Source organism: Pongo abelii, chromosome 21 (assembly GCF_028885655.2).
Source record: "Pongo abelii isolate AG06213 chromosome 21, NHGRI_mPonAbe1-v2.0_pri, whole genome shotgun sequence".
NCBI classification, from domain to species: domain Eukaryota; kingdom Metazoa; phylum Chordata; class Mammalia; order Primates; family Hominidae; genus Pongo; species Pongo abelii.
This window is the reverse complement of record NC_072006.2, coordinates 63994054-64011159: the sequence shown is the minus strand read 5'-3', so window position 1 is coordinate 64011159 and position 17106 is coordinate 63994054. Positions and strand designations below refer to the sequence as shown.

The 17106-nt window shown below is 48.5% G+C and overlaps 1 protein-coding gene across 4 annotated transcripts in view; it reads right to left on the bottom strand.

Moving 5' to 3' along the window:
• The window catches only part of PHACTR3 (phosphatase and actin regulator 3), a 274833-nt gene that overhangs the window by 242560 nt on the left and 15167 nt on the right, over positions 1–17106 (bottom strand). The window contains exon 1 of one of the 4 annotated variants that reach the window (XM_024238522.2): positions 4143–4744. The exons of 2 other annotated variants lie outside the window; for them this stretch is intronic. In XM_024238522.2, the coding sequence (XP_024094290.1) occupies positions 4143–4260 (118 nt within the window). In that variant the 5' untranslated portion in view covers positions 4261–4744. Of the gene's footprint in view, positions 1–4142; positions 4745–17106 lie in introns of those variants that run through there. One more of the 4 variants, XM_054541481.2, reaches the window with a different exon arrangement.

Below are 17106 nucleotides of genomic sequence, written 5' to 3'. Positions count from 1 at the left end.
GCCCTGAGCCCAAGACCTGGAGAATGTGTCTGTGCATCCATCTGTAGCTCACGATAGGAGAGGAGGCTCTGAGAGGATCTCCCTCTCCAGGCAGTAAAGCAGACCTGGATCTGGCCCTGCAGAAGGACGCAGCTGCTGGCTCCTCTTTGCTCACCCTCCAAGCAGTCTCTGGCCCCATCCAGCTGGCAGGAGTGGCCAGTTGCCTGGCCAGGCACCGCCACATAGGTTGAGACACCAGCGCCTGGGGCTTGTGCCCATTCGTCCTACAAATGCTTACTGAAAGTCTCCTGCATCTGAGCTCTGTGCTGAGCTCAGGGGTGCAGCACTTCAGGTGACGGTCAAGCTCCCTGTCCTCAAGAGGCTCCCAGTCTAGAAAGGACAGTCCACAGAGAATGAAACTGACAAGAACCCCAGGTGTTGAAGAGGGCCAGGAGCAAATCAGAAATGAGATCAGAGTTCACTGGGGTGGGGCACAGGTCAGAAGGAATGGAAGGACCCGGCAGAACACAAAGGTCTGGAGCTCAGAGCCAGAGAGTTGCAGAAAGGAGCTGGAGAGGCATGGAGCCAGGACAGAGCAAGGCAGCAACAGCCAAGGGACAGGGGATGGCTGGTGAGGAGCAGTGATGGGATCATGTTGAGGAAGGCCCAGGAGGCAGCCTGGGACCCGACAAGGAGGAGGCCACCGTCGTGCTAGGGCCTATGCCAGGGGCTGGCCCCAGGATGTGGAGGGGGCAGAAGCCTAGTCCCAGAGCCTGAGAGCAGATGGAAGAAAAGGAAGCAAAACCCCTCGTGACCATGAGCTCCTTCGAAGGAGGAAAGATCAGGGGATGCTTCCTAACCTTTGATTAAATTTCTATTTTGGAAGAACACCTAACCATGCTCACGGGTGTAGAGTGTGGATTTATAGAGAGGCACATTGTGTAGATGCAGACAGGCCCATTAACGAAGCAGTGGTGAAAGTGGGGGAAGGTCAGGCCTAGGGGAAATATTTCATCCCCGCCACACAGTCCATGGCCACAGACCTGGCCACGGGAGATTTAATGCACTAATAAGGCCACAAAAAGACACTCATGCTCACTAGCAATCAGGGAACTGCAAATTAACACAAAAAGAAACCATTTGTCACCCTTCGTGCTAGAGAAAAATAGATTGATGATCTCAGGTGTTGGCAAGGGTTTGGAGAAAGGGCACTCTCATAGATTACGGAAAGTGTGAATTCGTACATTTTCTAGGAGGGTGCAATATCATTAAAATAAAATACGTGGGTCCCCTGTGGCCTCAACATCCCAAGAGCCGGCACACACACACCCTAGAGGAAATTCTCAGGTGAGTACAAGGCAGTTTGTGCCCAGGTAATTACAGCTGTGTTGTCTATAGTGGGTAAAAACTGGAAACAATACAAATATCCAATGGCTAAACTGAAAAATATGTTTCTTGGCATCCTGTGTGGGTGTTAAAAGGGAAAGGGAGAAGGATATTGCAATGAGGCAAGATCTCCGAGACCCAGTGTGGAGCAGAACCATTCATGGAAGAGCCATGAGTCCAGCACATTCCCATATGCCATTTTCCAAGCAACACAAGTATATAAAACATTAGGAAAAGTCCAAAGGATGCCCCTCAATTCCCAGCAGGGGTAACCTCTGAAGAATGGGAGAAAGAGGTGTCAAAACATAGCTCACCTTTCGAAGAATGCTTTGAGTCTTTGCAAAGGGAATACTGATGCATTAAAAATGCCTTTGCAGGGGAAAGGGTGAAGCAACCTTGGACTCTTTCATTAAATTATAGAATTTAGATGGGAGGAGACAGCTCTGCTTCTTTACTCTGCGTGAGGTTATTCCACAGCTGGAGCTTCAGGTTCAATTTTCAGGAGTCTCACATTAGAGCAGCAGGTGGACAAATAAGGGAGGCCATCTAGGAAGAGCAGGTGAAGGGCCTAGACTTTCCAATAAGTGACTGAGGTTGTTTCAATACCTAAAACCCCAGGCTCTCTGAAAGCCCTGAGTAACACGCAGCAGGAGAAGATCCCATCAGGACTGATGGATATCAGACCCTTTGGAACCATTGGAAAAAAAATTCTTAAACAGATCTGCCCAAAGACAAGCATGCATTACATCAGGAAGAAGTGAGTCCACCATCAAAAGAGGTATGCAGGCACACACCAGGCCAGCCAGGCAAGGTGCTTACAGAAAATACTCCCTGAGCCCGCCCTTCCTCCATCAAGTTCCCAAGTTCCTTCCAACTTGATGATTCTGATTCTCTTTCTGCCAGAACAGAAACACAATCTGCCTCACACAATCCATAAATACTTAATTGCTTGGTGCTTTTTAGTAAGGTTCTACTGCTCACAGAATTGCACATATTTTAGACTTTTCACCTCTGACACCTGTTCCCTGGGTCCCATTTAGACCAGTTGCACCAGAGGAGAGCTCAAGCCTGTGCCCTCCCACGCATAACTTAATCACAAGCATCCCAGCCTTTCCTCCTCCTTCTCTCATGGACCGGCACCACCTGCCCAACCCTCCGCTCCCTCCCACAGAGGCAGAAACCCACAGACAGCCAAAAAGCCAAGTCCTCCATAATTTCCATTTCAAGTTTGCTTCCTTTTACTGCCATGGAGACAAAGGGAGCTGAGAAGGATTCTCATGAGGAGCCACTCAACTCCCATGATTGGAACAGTTGTGGATGCGCCTCTCCAACCCAGAGAAAGGCAATCCATCATGGAGTGCTGAAGGCTGAATCCCCCATTCCTAGTAAAAGGATTAATTAAAGCCTTAAGGGTCTGCCATGGCAGCCTCTGCTTGGAACTCTAAGGAAATTAACCTGCCCTCCCAGATAAAGAAGAGTCAGAGATTTATTCAGGCTGGTACCTTAGTTTGACCAAGTGACACAGTGTCAATAGTCTTAACAAAGAAATCTTCCAATACTTGCCCGGGTTTATTGTTTAAATTTTCAAATGGGCGGGGGGGGGCTCCAGTGCCCACACAGCTGCCTGTAATGGGTCCTCTAGGCAGCTTATCGGGAAGCTCTGATGTGTTCCAGTGAAGGAATCCCTCCCCACAAAGCCAGCCTTCACCCGGGCCCCAGGGATTCTCTCCACTTTGATACCCACCATTTAACATGATCAAGTCCCCATTTGGGGTCGTTGCATTTAGAGAGACTAAGTCTTCAAAGGCAGGCAAAGCAACTTGTTATCAAAACAATCTACGAAGGAATTGTGTTTCTCTAAGACACAAAACTGAGTCCTGTGGCTTGATACCAAAACACCAGCTTTGATTCTTTTTTTGAACCCTACATTTCAGAAGCCCAGACTTCTCCCTGTGAAGTGAAAATTGCCTTCTGGTGGAGAGAGGTTTTAATGATCACTTTGCTTCCTGCGTCTCCATGGTGACAGGCGCACACAGCCACCCCCCCCCCCCCCCCCCCCCCGCTTTATTAGGCCTTTCTTCCTCTCTGGAAAGTAATCAATCAAGCCCTATAGACGCCTTTGTGACCGGTTTATCACCTAAACAATCAACGCTGCCATGGGGGTGGAAGAGTGGACGGAGTCCACACACTGTCACGAAACCGGGCTCTGTCCTGGCGCACGCCCTTCCTCTCCCTGCCGACGGCTCTGCCCAGCACACCTGTCCGGGGGGCTAGCGCGCCCAGGTGCGCCAGGCCCCGCTGGAGTCAGGCGCCCGGTGGAAGCCCTCAGCGCGGTGGCCTCAGCTGCGGAGCGCTGCCCTCCAGGAGCGGATGCCCAAGCGGGGACGTCCGGAGCCGGGGCCCGGCCGTGGGGAGGGAGGGAAGGGCCCAGAACCGGCGCTGGGCGGAGGCGGCCACGGGTCTGCCTCTCTTCCCCCAGCCGGTCAGCACCCGAGGAAGGGAAGCCCCCTTCGAGGGGACGGCAGAGCCCACCAGCCGGAGAGGAGGGGAAGCTGCAGCGCCCGGCTCTACCCAGGAAATCAGCTGTTTTATGGACAAAGGGCTCGGAGGCGCCCCAGCCCTGCGAGACTGGGGATAGGAACCGCGGAGCCGAGCGCCGGTTCCTGCCGCGGCTCCCCGAATGCAGGCGGGGCGCGGAGCCGCGCGGGGTCCTGCTCCCAGCGCCACCTGCCTCGGGCCTCCCCGACCCCGCCCGCCGCCCCCGCCCAGCCCGTTACCTGGGTTCTCCCCGGCGTCCGCGGAGGAGGTGGCCGAGGAGTCGGTGAGGACGCTGGGGTCACTCTGCGAGCGGCCCCGCGACACGAGGCAGCCGCTCCCGTCCTCCGACGCGGCCATGGGCCCGGCCGGCGCGGGGGCAAGTTAGAGCGAGCCGCGTGGAATCAGAGCATCCGAGGCGGCCAAGGTCACCGGCGAGGGGGCTGGAGGGGGCGTCTTTTTAAAAAAGAAAATTTAAAAAAAAAAAAAAAAAAAAAAAAAAAAAAGGCCGGGAAAGGAAAAGAGCTGGAGAAAGACGCCGGGGCTGGCTTCAGGGCGGGGAGACAATAGCCTCGCCGGCTGCAGCCAGGCGCATCCCGGCGTGCGCGGCCTCGCTTTGTTATTTATTCGTGTTTATTCCCATTCTTCAGTCTATATTCCAGGAAAAAAAAAAAAAGTTGAACCAGGAAATAAAAACTTTTTCTTGTCAGTGTTTATTGCGTGCTTGGGGCGGGGGGTGATGTCCTGGAATGTCTGGGGGCGCTCCCTCCCCCCACCCCACCCCCCACCCCCCCAGGAAAAAAGGGAAAAGGAAGAATCTTTGCTCTTGCAATTGCTTTAATCTGAAAGCTGTTCTTGGAGCATCTGTTGGAAAACATTAGGATTCTCCCATCATGCCGCGCGAGAGGAGCATGACGTCACGGGAGAGGGGCGTGAGAAGGCGCGTGGCCACTGGGAGGGGTCGTACATACCTGGACCGCGCGCCGGGGCGGGGGAGGCGGGGCTGGACCCTGGGTTAGGAGCCGCCCACCCCACCAAGCCATGCTCTAGAAACAAGAAAGCTTCCTAGTCCCGCTTCCTCCCCTCCCGGAGGAAAGGGAACCCTGAGGGCCCCTAATTTCCCCAGCAGCTGCAGACAGCTGGCTTCCCTTGTCCTTCCTCTCCTGGGACTGGGAGGCCAGTGGGTCCCAGCGCACCCACCCCGGCACTGTAGGGGAGCGACCTGAGGCTTCCTCCGCGCAACCACCTGGCCTGGGCCTGCTAGGGCACCCCGACACTCCGAACCCTCGCTCCGAACCCTCCTCCCTGCCGGGGAGGGAGAGGGAGGAGGGCACGGCCGCTTTCCAATGAGGCTTTTCCTCAGACGCCCTTAGGAACCTGAGGGGCCAGGCAAGGGAGGCGACACTCCCCAGGGCTGCCACTCACAGAGGTGTCCTCCAGGGTGCTAAGGAGCGATTCTCACAACCCCAGCGGTGGTGTGGGGTGAACACAGGCAGGCAGCTGCTGCTTCCCCAGCCAGGGCAGGGAAAGAAGAAAGTCCAGAAAAGGGGTAGAGACGGGGGCGGAATGGTGGTGTCACCTGGCCTGGTCCTGGAAGGTGCCCAGAGGAGGAGGCATTTCAACAGACATCAGGATTCAAGGACCATAGAGCATAGAGACACCTGGGGAAGGACACCCCATTTCAATTTCTCAAACAACCCCATGGGGCAGCCCGGTTCTGAGTCCCCTTTGCAGGTGCTGGAAGAGGTGGGGGGAAGCGGGCAGAGATGCTCACCAAGGGTCCTCCTGCGGGGGACAGAGCCCTCCCTAAGGCTGCCCCCATCAGATTAGCACCTACAGCAGGGCCTGGGAGTGCAGTATGAGCGCTGGCAGTGTGGACGAAATCCTGGTTAAGTGCCAAGGACAGAACTGAGCGGGGTGGTGGTGGGGAGGGGGAATAAAGTGGATGTTCACTCCATGCAGAGCTTTGGGCTCTTAGCAGCAGTTATTTCAGCAGCATCAGTCACCTCTAAAGAAAGGACTCATTCATTCATTCAGACTATGTGCAGAGTCGAGTGTGTGCCAGGCACCACACCAGGCATTAGGGACCTAGCAGTGCACAAACACAGAGATGCCCCAACTCCTTGAGTCTTCCGGGAAAGGGGGAGGGTGAAGCCGAGAATGGTCACCAACACACTAATAAGATGCCCAAATAATCATTTAATTACAGTTGGCAATTAAGATCAGGAAACAAAGAGGAAACTGGTGGGAAACTGCTAGGAATAGATACGTTTTATCCACACAAAAATGTGCTGGCTGGATGGTGACGTGGCCTGCCAGCCTTGGACTAAGCATTTTGCACGGAGACCTCATTCCTTCCTACAACTGCCCTGGTAGGCGAGAGCTACTGTGGTGGAGATGAGGGCAACTTCAAGAGGTGGGCACTCGCCCAGGTCACAAGCCAGCACATGGGAGAGCTGGGCCACAGCCAATGCTCTTGGCCCAGGGTCTCTCCAAGTGGGTCTTCAACACCTCCCACTCCAAGTCCCCAGGGGCTGTCCTGACACACTGAGTACCGGCCCCATGGGAAGGTTTCTGAATCCTTGCCCCCAACCATGCCTTGGGCTCCTTCCGAGTCTGGGTGAGTGAACCCCTGAGACAGTTCAGTTCCATTGGAAGGAAGCCTGCAGCTGACCCACCCGTGGCAGGTGCAGAGATGGTGGGGACGGGCAGGAAGGGACAGGGGCCAGAGACTGGCTATAGGTGGGGGAGAGGAGAAAGGTCACACCAGAGGTCTCCAGCTATCTGTCATTTGCCAACCATCCCTATGTTTTTCAGCCTTCCCTATTTAAAACCTATCCTTCCATTGCCTTAAGATCTGTCTTTAAATCAACTCTTTGCACTTAAACATATTTTTTTCTTTTCTTTCTCTCTCTCTTTTTTTTTTTTTGAAAGAGTTTTGCTCTGTTGTCCAGGCTGGAGTGCAGTGGCTATTCACGGGGGCAATCATAGTGCACTACAGCCTCAAACTCCGGGGCTCAAACAATTCTCCCACCTCAGCCTTCCGAGTACTTGGGAGTACAGTGTGCACCTCCACACCGGGCCGACATGCATGTTAAAGGAAGCCTTCAATAGGACTGATGGAGCACAGCCTTGCTGGCTGGCATTGGTGGGAGGGACCACAGCACTAACTCAATACCTGAGTCCACTCTTGGCCTGAGCTGGCTCCTGTGTGGTTAAAAAAGGCCCAAGGGTGAGAGAGGAGTTCAGCCAGGCAGGCACCGAATACAGACATCCTCCTTAATGTTACCATAAGGACAAAGAACGAAGGAACTTTCTATCTAAGCCAATGTTACTGCCTTGTCCATGCACCACCAAAAATTATCCCTAGTCCCTTCAGATGGTCTACACTGCAGCACCCATTCACCTACTCCACCAAACTGTGTATGGATGAGGGTTAAAAACATATAAAAGGATAAGACTTGGCATTTGAGCTCAGGAGCCCACATGGAGTGGGGAAGCAGAAGATGAGATGCAACCAAGTTTTATTTCTTAGAAGTATATATTTTAGCAAAGCACTGTGGTTTGTTAAAGGTAGGTAGAGCTGGAGCTGTTCCTTATATTACTCTTTGGCTTTGAGATGTTCCATACTAAAAACAGTTTTAAATTTAAAAAAAGTTAGCAATCCCACCTCTACTGATCAATAGAAAATAATAAGGTCTCTTGGTAAACTGCCTACAGGAGAGACTTTGGCCTTCAAAGTAGGTCATCTCCAGACCATGACTGGCTTGAGCCCTGTGAGGATCTGGTCCCCAAGGTGTGTGAAAGGCACCTGTTTGGAGGAGGGTTTCCAGCCTTGAGGGCCCACAAGAGGTTTTTGTGAAAGTCACCAACTGTCCCTCCTCAACAAGATCCCTGGCAAGGGGTGGATTTGGAAGGCCATTGCAGAAACCCTATTGGAATGAAGAAAGCTTCATAATGGCCAAAAAATTACAAACAACCTGAATGTCCATGGACTGATAAATGGGTAAATAAAATGTGGTCCATTCTCACCGTAGGACAATATGCAGCCATGAAAAGGAGGGACACACTGACATGTGCCACAATCACGTGCAGATGAACCTGGAAAACATTACGCAAGTAAAAGAAGCCAGTGGCAGAAGGCCACGTGCTACCTGAACCCAGTTATGTGCAATGTCCATCAAATCAGAAAGCAGATCTGTGGATGCTGAGGATGGGGAGTTGGGGAAGAGAGGGGCTGACTGCTAATGGGTACAGAGTTTCTTTTTTGAGTGCTAGAAATGTTCTTAATGTTCTAAAATTAGATTATGGTGATGGTTTTATAACTCTGTAAATATACTAAAAACCACTGAATTTTATACTTTAAATGCGTGAACTTAATGATATGTAAATTCTTTCAATAAAGCTTTTTTTCAAAAAAACAAAAGCATGTAGAGGCACTAGGCTGAGCTTTGAATTTGGAGGATTGGGTTCTGCTTCTTGCCCTGGTGGACATAATCACACTGAAACCCTCCCTGTCTCCACCCAGATTCTAGATCAGATAGAAGCTCATCGAAGGAGCCCCCCTTCTGCCCCTTGATCTCCTTGATCTGAAAACCCAAAGCCATTTCCTGACTCAGGGCAGCCCCGATAACCCAACACTGCTCCCTGAAGAACCACAAAAATGGGACAGAGTCAGTCCAAATTGCCCAAGTCCCTTTCAAAACTCACAAAACTGCAAAGGCAAAGGCAGTTTCCTCTGCCCAGGGGCAGCCAGGGAGCACATCACTGCAAAGGTGGCTCAGGGATGGCAGACCCCCTCCAACACACAGCACATGTATGAGGTACCCCCACTCACTAGGGAGTGGTGAGGAATGGTACCCCAAGACAAATTCCACCCCCACACACCTCCCAAGTTGGTCTCATCCTTAAAGCAGGTACAGACCAATGGATGCATCCAACCATCCAATATTTCCTAAGCATCTATTCTGTGCCCAGACAGGCACTTTGCCAGGAATACCACCATGAATGAGACATGATTGCACATTGGCTTTGTGGAGCTTGAGGTCTAGCACAGAAGACAAGATTGACTAATATGAATCAAAGGATCAATTAATTTCAATGAGTACAGAGTGCAGGATGCCTCATCTGGAGCAGGGAGGGAGCCTGGTTTGAAGACGCGATGCTCTGGAGTGCAAGGGCAAATGGAAGCCCCTCATCTGGAGCAGGGAGGGAGCCTGGTTTGAAGACGCGATGCTCTGGAGTGCAAGGGCAAATGGAAGCCCCTCATCTGGAGCAGGGAGGGAGCCTGGTTTGAAGACGCGATGCTCTGGAGTGCAAGGGCAAATGGAAGGCAACTGGATATGCAAGGGAGGAAGGGTGCCCCAGGCAGAGGGAACAGCCTAAGCAAAGACCATGAGGTGGGAGCAGCATGGAGCCCTGAAGTTCCTGCAAAGAGGCCAGAGCAAGGGTCTGCAGCCACAGAGAGGGGATGACCCAGACCATGCAACATCTCATGGACCTCAGGAAGAGCCTGATTTTGTTCCAAGGACGGTGGAAAGCCAGTGAGGCAGTGGTGGGTCTCCAGAGCATCCTTCTGGCTGCTGTTAGAGAAGGGACATGTGGGGCAAGGGAGGAAGCAGCAGGATGGACCAGGAGGCTAGAAATCATCCTGGTAGGTGGTGGCAGCAGCCTGGCCTAGCAGGAATAGGCAGAGGTGCCCAGCAGGCTGGACTCAGTGTCCTCTGAAGGTGGCTCCCACAGGTTTGCGATGGCTGAGCTATGGGGGACTAGAGAGAGAAGCCAAGGATACCTCCAGGGTGTTTTGTTTCGTTTTGTTTTCTAGTTAACCATTTGTGAGGTGGGTAGAATTGAGGTAACCAGCAAATCTGATACTGACAACAGGGTGGGTGTGATGCTATTTCCTGGGCGGGGAGGATCAGATCAGGGAGGGATGAGGCAGAAAAGAGAAGGAGCCCCATATGACAAGCAGCCTTTGGGGTGATGTGGAAGAGTCTGCTGCCCTGGCTCAGCAACCATCGATACTCACAGGCACCATCTACTTGATCAGGGCAGGCAATGGAAGGGCACACGCTCATACCGGTTGCAGATGAGCATGGTCACGGTTCCATCGTGGCCTTTCCATGGCTCAAGGGGCAAGTGTTAAACCAACTGTGGTGGTGTCTCTCCTGAGACCCACCCACTGTGGGGCTTCAGCTCCAGGTAAACCCAACTTCTGAAGGGCCGTTCCAGTCCAACCAAACACACTTTAAAGGCATCCAGAGTGCATCACAATGGGGTTGTAAATTGAAACCAACCACTGGCCTGAGGCTACTTCTCGCAGGCACTTAGACGATTAGCTCAATTCTGCAGTTTTCTTATGCTACCAACTGCTTTCCTAGGGCCCTGGCAGCCTTGAAGTTCCCTGGAGAGCTGATGAGCCACGGACCTGGATGGTGGCAATGTTAGCTTCACAGGCACAGGGATTTTTGTTGTGTTTGTTTACCCAAGAATGTGCCTGGGAGGTCGTAGTCTCCCAGTACATAAATATCCATTGATGAAAAAATGAATGAATGTGCATGGCGGAGCCTAGCCAGGCAACTGCCCTGCTCCAGGAGTGAAGGCTCAGCCTCCCCACGGCCCAGGCTGGCTCCGGCCTTTGTGGGACTGAGGGGCTCATGCTCCCTGTGCTGCCTCAGTCCCCCAGGACAATCTGGGTTCTTCTCTGGGGCTCAGGGAACTCTTCTTCACCCTTAATGTAAAAATAACTCATTCAGCAAACTTCAAATGCTTAAGAACTGTACAAGCCACGATCTCAGGCTAAACTCATAGGGAAGCATCTAAAGAGAAACAAGAAGGCAAAACACCAGTGTGGGAGTTCCAGGACCCAAGGAAAGATGAAGGCAAAACCACCGCTCTGGCAGAGGCCAGGTTCGTCAGGTGGGCAGCCGCGCCCTCTGCTGGTCACCTGGAAAAACAACACCTGAAGTAGAGGCGGGTGGGAATGGTCCTTGGACCTGGCTTGACGACATAGCCTTGAACTTCACTTCCTGCACCTTTGACCACATCCCTGAGGGACTCTGTACCTAGAGCTGTGACCACAGACTACCCAGAGTGGTGCTCAATGCAATGCCAACCAACGCTTTTTAAAAACAACACACCCAGCTCTTCTAGAACCAAATCCCTGATTTCACCATTCATGGCCTCTGCCCTGAAAGGCACTGGCGGCCAGAGTCGCCCTGAAAAAATGTGGTGTGGACATCCCATGGCTTCCTGGAGATATGCCCAGCCCTCCTTGGGGTCAAGTCCACTCAAGCTGTCTAGGGCAGGAGCCACAGACCCAGGCACAAGATCAGGTCCCAACATTTTCTGACTGTGCGGCCCTGCTGAGCCTCGGTGTGTAAGTGAGAAGAAGATAACCTACCTTACAGGGTTTGGGCATTTGACACAGCACACAGAAGCCCTCAATACACTTTCACCATTAGCAGAACAAAAAGTTCCTTGAGAGAGACCATCTGCCCTTTGATATTCTCCTTCCGTGCCCCCAGCACATCCAGGTGACTGGGAGAGGGGCCTATGAGGCAGCAGAGATAGAAGACAGAACCCGGAGCAGAGAAACACAACCCGGGGCAGGGAGGCTTTCGACAGGGAAGGCGGAAAGCAGCCCCACTGGCCCCTGCACTCTTGTGTCATGGGCCACTGACCCATCTTGTATGTTGTCAGCACAAAGCTATAGACCTCCAGGTGACTTTTCCTCCATCCTGGGTCCCCCCACACAGTGACAGATACTGCATGCTCTGACTCTAGCTAATGAAAGCAGAGGAACAGGCTTCTGGGGCCTCTGGGAAAGATTGCTGATAGACAGAGAGAGCCACTTACAGAAAAAGCATTTGTCACCATTGCAGGTGCAGTTTGCAGTCCTGACTGCATTCCTGCTTCCTGCTCTGGAGTGCCTGCAGGGCCTGGAACAGCAGCAGCCAGCCTGTGACCCTGCAGCAACACACATGAGGATGAAACACTAACAGCAGAGAAAGACCTTGCACCTGTCTCCCTCCTGCTCTCTTGTAAAGGGGCCAAACACCCTGCTGGCATAGGCCTCTGATAGTAGGGTTTTCATTTACTTAACACTTAGCTCTTACCATGTGCCAGCCATTGTTCTAAAAACTTTACAAAGATTGACATGGCTAATGCTGAAACTACCCAAATCAGGTAGAACTGTGATTTTCCCATTTAGCCAATGAGGAAAATGAGAGGCAATGTTCTTAAGTACTTGCCCCAGGTCACAAACCTGCAAAGCCAGGACTGGATCCCATGTCCTCAGCTCCAGAGCTCAGGCTGTTATTGCATCAAATATACCCCAACTCACACAGGCAGGAACCTCATGCTTTTGTTGGGTCCCCTAAAAAGTCACTGACTTGATGATGATGATAAAGAAGGAGGAAGTATGAAAGGAAGAGGAGGAGGTAACAAGATTAATGCTGACAGCATTTTTGTAGAGCCTAGAGCTTACCAAGGACCTCACATGCATTGATTTATAATCTTGTGAGGTTGGAATAATCATCCTCTTCTTTACAAACAATGAAGTTGAGGCTCAGACAGGGTATCTAACAAGGGTTACCAACAGGACAGAAAAGGGCTCCTACATTCTTTCCATAATACCAGCTCCAGCTCATCCCTCTGGCCTCCCCAACCCACCAAAATCTCTACCAGCAACCCCGGCTTACAAAACAGACATTTGCTCAACAAACATGCACCAAACACTGACTCCATGCCAGGCCCTGTCCTGTGTGCTGTCAGGCACGGGATAGCTTGGCCCAGTCTGCATGGTGAAGGGGTAAGCCGTGTCCAACACCATCACAGCATGGAGAGGCAGTAGCATATGGAGCCACTGGCCAGGCTGGGAAGCTCAGGGAAGCTCCAGGAAATGGCCTTTCATTGGTGCCTTCACGTGACCTATATTTGTTGAGTACCTGCTATGCACCAGGCACTGGCAATCCAGCAGTACACAAAACAGATACAAAAACACACCACTGCCCTGCTGAGCAGACCTTGGAAGGACACAGAGGAATTTGCTGAGCAGACACACAAGCTATGCACGCCAATGTCCAGAGGTGTTACACGCAGAATAACTCATCCAAATCAAAGAGAATTATCAGACAATAAAATGTTTTTGAAATTTTTAACCTAAGAATTTGAGCAGGCATTAAATTGCGCTATATTCACAAAATGAAATACCATACAACAGTGAAATTAACCAGACAAAAACCTGGGTAGGTATCACAATATTCTGTCAAAGAAGACTATGTTCTATCTTATTCCATTTACAGAAGGTTCAGTACCAGGGCCGGGCATGGGGGCTCATGCCTATAACCCAGCACTTTGGGAGGCCAAGGTGGACAGATCTCTTGAGGTCCGAAGTTCAAGACCAGCCTGGTCAACATGGTGAAACCCTGTCTCTAAAAATATACACACAAAAAATTAGCCAGGCATGGTGCTGTGTGCCTGTAGTCCCAATTACTTGGGAGACTGAGCCAGGAGAATCGCTTGAATCTAGGAGGTGGAGGTTGCAGCGATCCAAGATCATGCCACTGCACTCCAGCCTGGGCAACAGAGCAAGCTCTGTCTGAAAAAAGAAAACAAAGAAAAATAAAAACCAGACAACACTACTTGATGATGTTAGACTGCAGAGAATAGCTACCCATGGAGGAGGGGTTTTGTTAAGAGGGGACACGAAGGGGCTTTGGGATCCAGGTTATATTCTGCTTCTTGAACTGCATTCTGCCTACAGAGGTCTGTTCACTTGGTGAAAATTCATCAAGATGAATGTTTATGGTATGTGCACTTTTCAACAGGTATCTTACAATTAAGAGTAAAAAATAAAAGTAAAGAAGAAAGGCAGAGCAGACTTCAGAGCAAGAGGAGCTACCAGGGACAACAAAGGGCATTACATTACAACGAAGGGCATTGATAAAGGAGTCAATTCTCCAAAAAGACATAACAATCCTTAACATGTACGCACCTAGTGACAGATGTCAAAATACATGAGGTAAAAATTGACAGAACTTCAAAGAAAAAAATAGATGAATCCATGATTAAAGTTGGTGACCACAACACCCGTCTATCAGAAACAAACAGACCCATCAAGCAGAAAATCAGTAACAACAGAGTTGAACTCAACAGCACCATCAATCAACTGGATGTAACAGACATCTACAAACCACTTCATCCAACAACAGTAGAATACCCATTCTTCTCAAGCTCACATGAAATATTCACCAGGATAGACCACATTCTGGGACACAAAATTCACATTAACAAATGTATTTATTTATTTATTTATTATTTTTGTTTTTATTTTGAGAGGCTGGAGTGCGGTGGCACAATCTTGGCTCACTGCAACCTCCACCTCCCAGGTTCAAGCCATTCTCCTGCCTCAACCGCTTGATTAGCTGGGACTACAGGCATGTGCCACCATGCCGGGCTAAGTTTTGTATTTTTTAGTAGAGATGGGGTTTCACCATATTGGACAGGCTGGTCTCGAACTCCTGACCTCGTGATCCACCCGTCTCGGCCTCCCAAAGTGCTGGTATTACAGGTGTGAGCCACCATGCACGGCACATTAACAAATTTAAAAGAAATTATACAATATCTGCTCTCAGGCCACAGTGAAATTAAACTAGAAATTAATAACAAAAAGATAACTGGAAAATCTCAAAACGTGGAGATTGAACAACACCTCATGTGCCACATAGGTCAAAGAAGAAATCACAAGTGAAATTTAAAAATATTTTGGACTAAGCAAAAATAAAACACAACTTATGAAAATTTGTGAGTGCAGTAAGAACAATGTTTAGAGTGAAATTTGTAACACTGAATGTATATCCTGGAAAAGAAGAAAAATCTAAAATCAGTTATCTAAGGTTCTACCTTAGTAAACTAGAAAAAGAAGAGCAAATTAAATCCAAAGCAAGCAGATACAAAACTAATAAAAAAATTAGAGCATAAATCAATGAAATTCAAAATAGAAAATCAATAAAGAAAATCAATGAAACCAAAAGCTGGTACTTTGAAAAACATCAATAAAATTGTTAAGTCTGTAGCCAGCTTAACTAAGAAAATAAGTGAGAGGACACAAGTTACTAATAGCAGAAGTGAAAGAGGGAACACACATTGCAGATCCCATGAACATTGAAAGGATAATGACAGAATACTCTGAACAATTCTATGTCCACAAATCTGATGACCTAGACGAAATGAACCGACTCCTTGAAAGACACAATCTGACAAAACTCAGACAGGTTTTCAACACTGTGTGTCTGTTCAACATTGTTCAAGTTCAACTAATGCCATAAGACAGGAAAAGGAAAAATAAAAAGTACCTAGATTAGGAAGGAAGAAATAAAACTGTCTTTGTTCACAAATGACATGAAAATCTATGTAGAAAACAAACAAAAAAAAAACTCGACCTGAAACTAATAAATTATTATAGCAAGGTTGCAAGATACAAAGATAACATACAGAAGTTAATCTCTTTCTATAAACCAGCAATGAGCAAGTCACCCCCAAAAATAAAATACCTAGGTATACATCTAACAAAATATGTATAAGATTTGAGGAAAATGACAAAACTCTGATGAAAGAAATCAAAGAACCAAATAAATGGAGAGAGAATCCATGTTCATGGATGGGAAGGCTGCTTAATATTGTCAAGATGTCAATATTTGATCCATAAATTCAACGCAATCTCAGTCAAAATCAGTTGTGACTATTCACAAACTGAATCTAAGGTTTATATGGAGAGGCAAAAGGCCTAGAATACCCAACACACTGTTGAAGGAGAAGAACGAAGTTGGAAGACTGGCATTCCCAACTTTAAGACTTACTATAAAGCTACATTAATCAAGACAGTGTGATACTGGCAGAAAAACAGACAAATAAATCAGTGGAATTGAATAGGGAGCTCAGGAATTGATCCACATAAATACAGTCAACTGGTTTTTGACAAAGGATCCAAGACAATATAATGGAGAAAAGAAAGTCTTTTCAACAAATGTTCTCAAACAAGTGGATATCCACATGCAAAAAAAACTGAATCTAGACATAAGCCTTACACCCTTCACAAAAATTAATTCAAAATATATCATAGAACTAAATGTAAAACATAAAACTGTAAAACTCCTAGAAGATAACACAGGAGAAAAGCCTAGAAAACCTTAGGTCTTGTGAGGACTTTTTAGATGCAATATTATGGCATCATCCTTGAAAGAAATAATTGATATACTGGACTTCATTAAAATAAAAAAAAAGTCTACTTTGTACAGACACTGTCAAGAGATTGAAAAGAGAAGCTGAAGACTGGGAGAAAATATTTGTAAAAGATATATCTAATAAAGGACTGTTATCCAAAATATACAAAGAACTCTTGAAACTCAACAGTAAGAGAGTGAATAATTTGATTTAAAAATGGGCCAAAAGCCTGAATAGATCACCTGACCAAAATAACCTACAGATGCTAAATAGTACATGAGAAGATGCTCCAAACATTATGCCATTAGAGAAATGCAAACTGAAACCACAATGAGAGACCATTGCACACCCATCAGAATGGCCAAAGTCCAGAACACTGACAATACCAAATGCTGGCGAGAATGTGGAGCAACAGGAACTCTCATTCACATTCACTGCTGCTGAGAATGCAAAATGGTGCAGCTACTGTGGAAGACAGCTTTGTGGTTTCTTACAAAACTAAAAATTCTCTTACCACACGATCCAGACATTACCTTCCTTGGTATTTACACAAAGAGGTCGAAAACTCATGTCTACACAAAAACCTGTACATGGATTCTTATAGCAACTTTATTCATAATTGTCAAAATTTCGAAGCAACCAAGATGTCCTTCAGCAGGTGAGTAGACAAAAAAACTACGGTGGATCCAGACACTGGAATATTATTCAGTACAAAAAAAATGAGCTATAAAGCCATGAAGTGATATGGAGGAAATGTAAATGCATATTGCTCAGTGAAAGAAACCAATATGAAAAGGCCACACACTGTGTGATTCCAACTCTACGCTGTTCTTGAAAAAGGCAAAATTATGGAGACAATAAAAAGATGAGTGGATGCCAGGGGTTGCAGAGAAGGAAGAGAGGAATGAATAGGCAGAGCACAGAGGATTTTTAGGGCAGTATCTGTAGGATACTATAATGAGGGGTAGGTGTCATTATAAA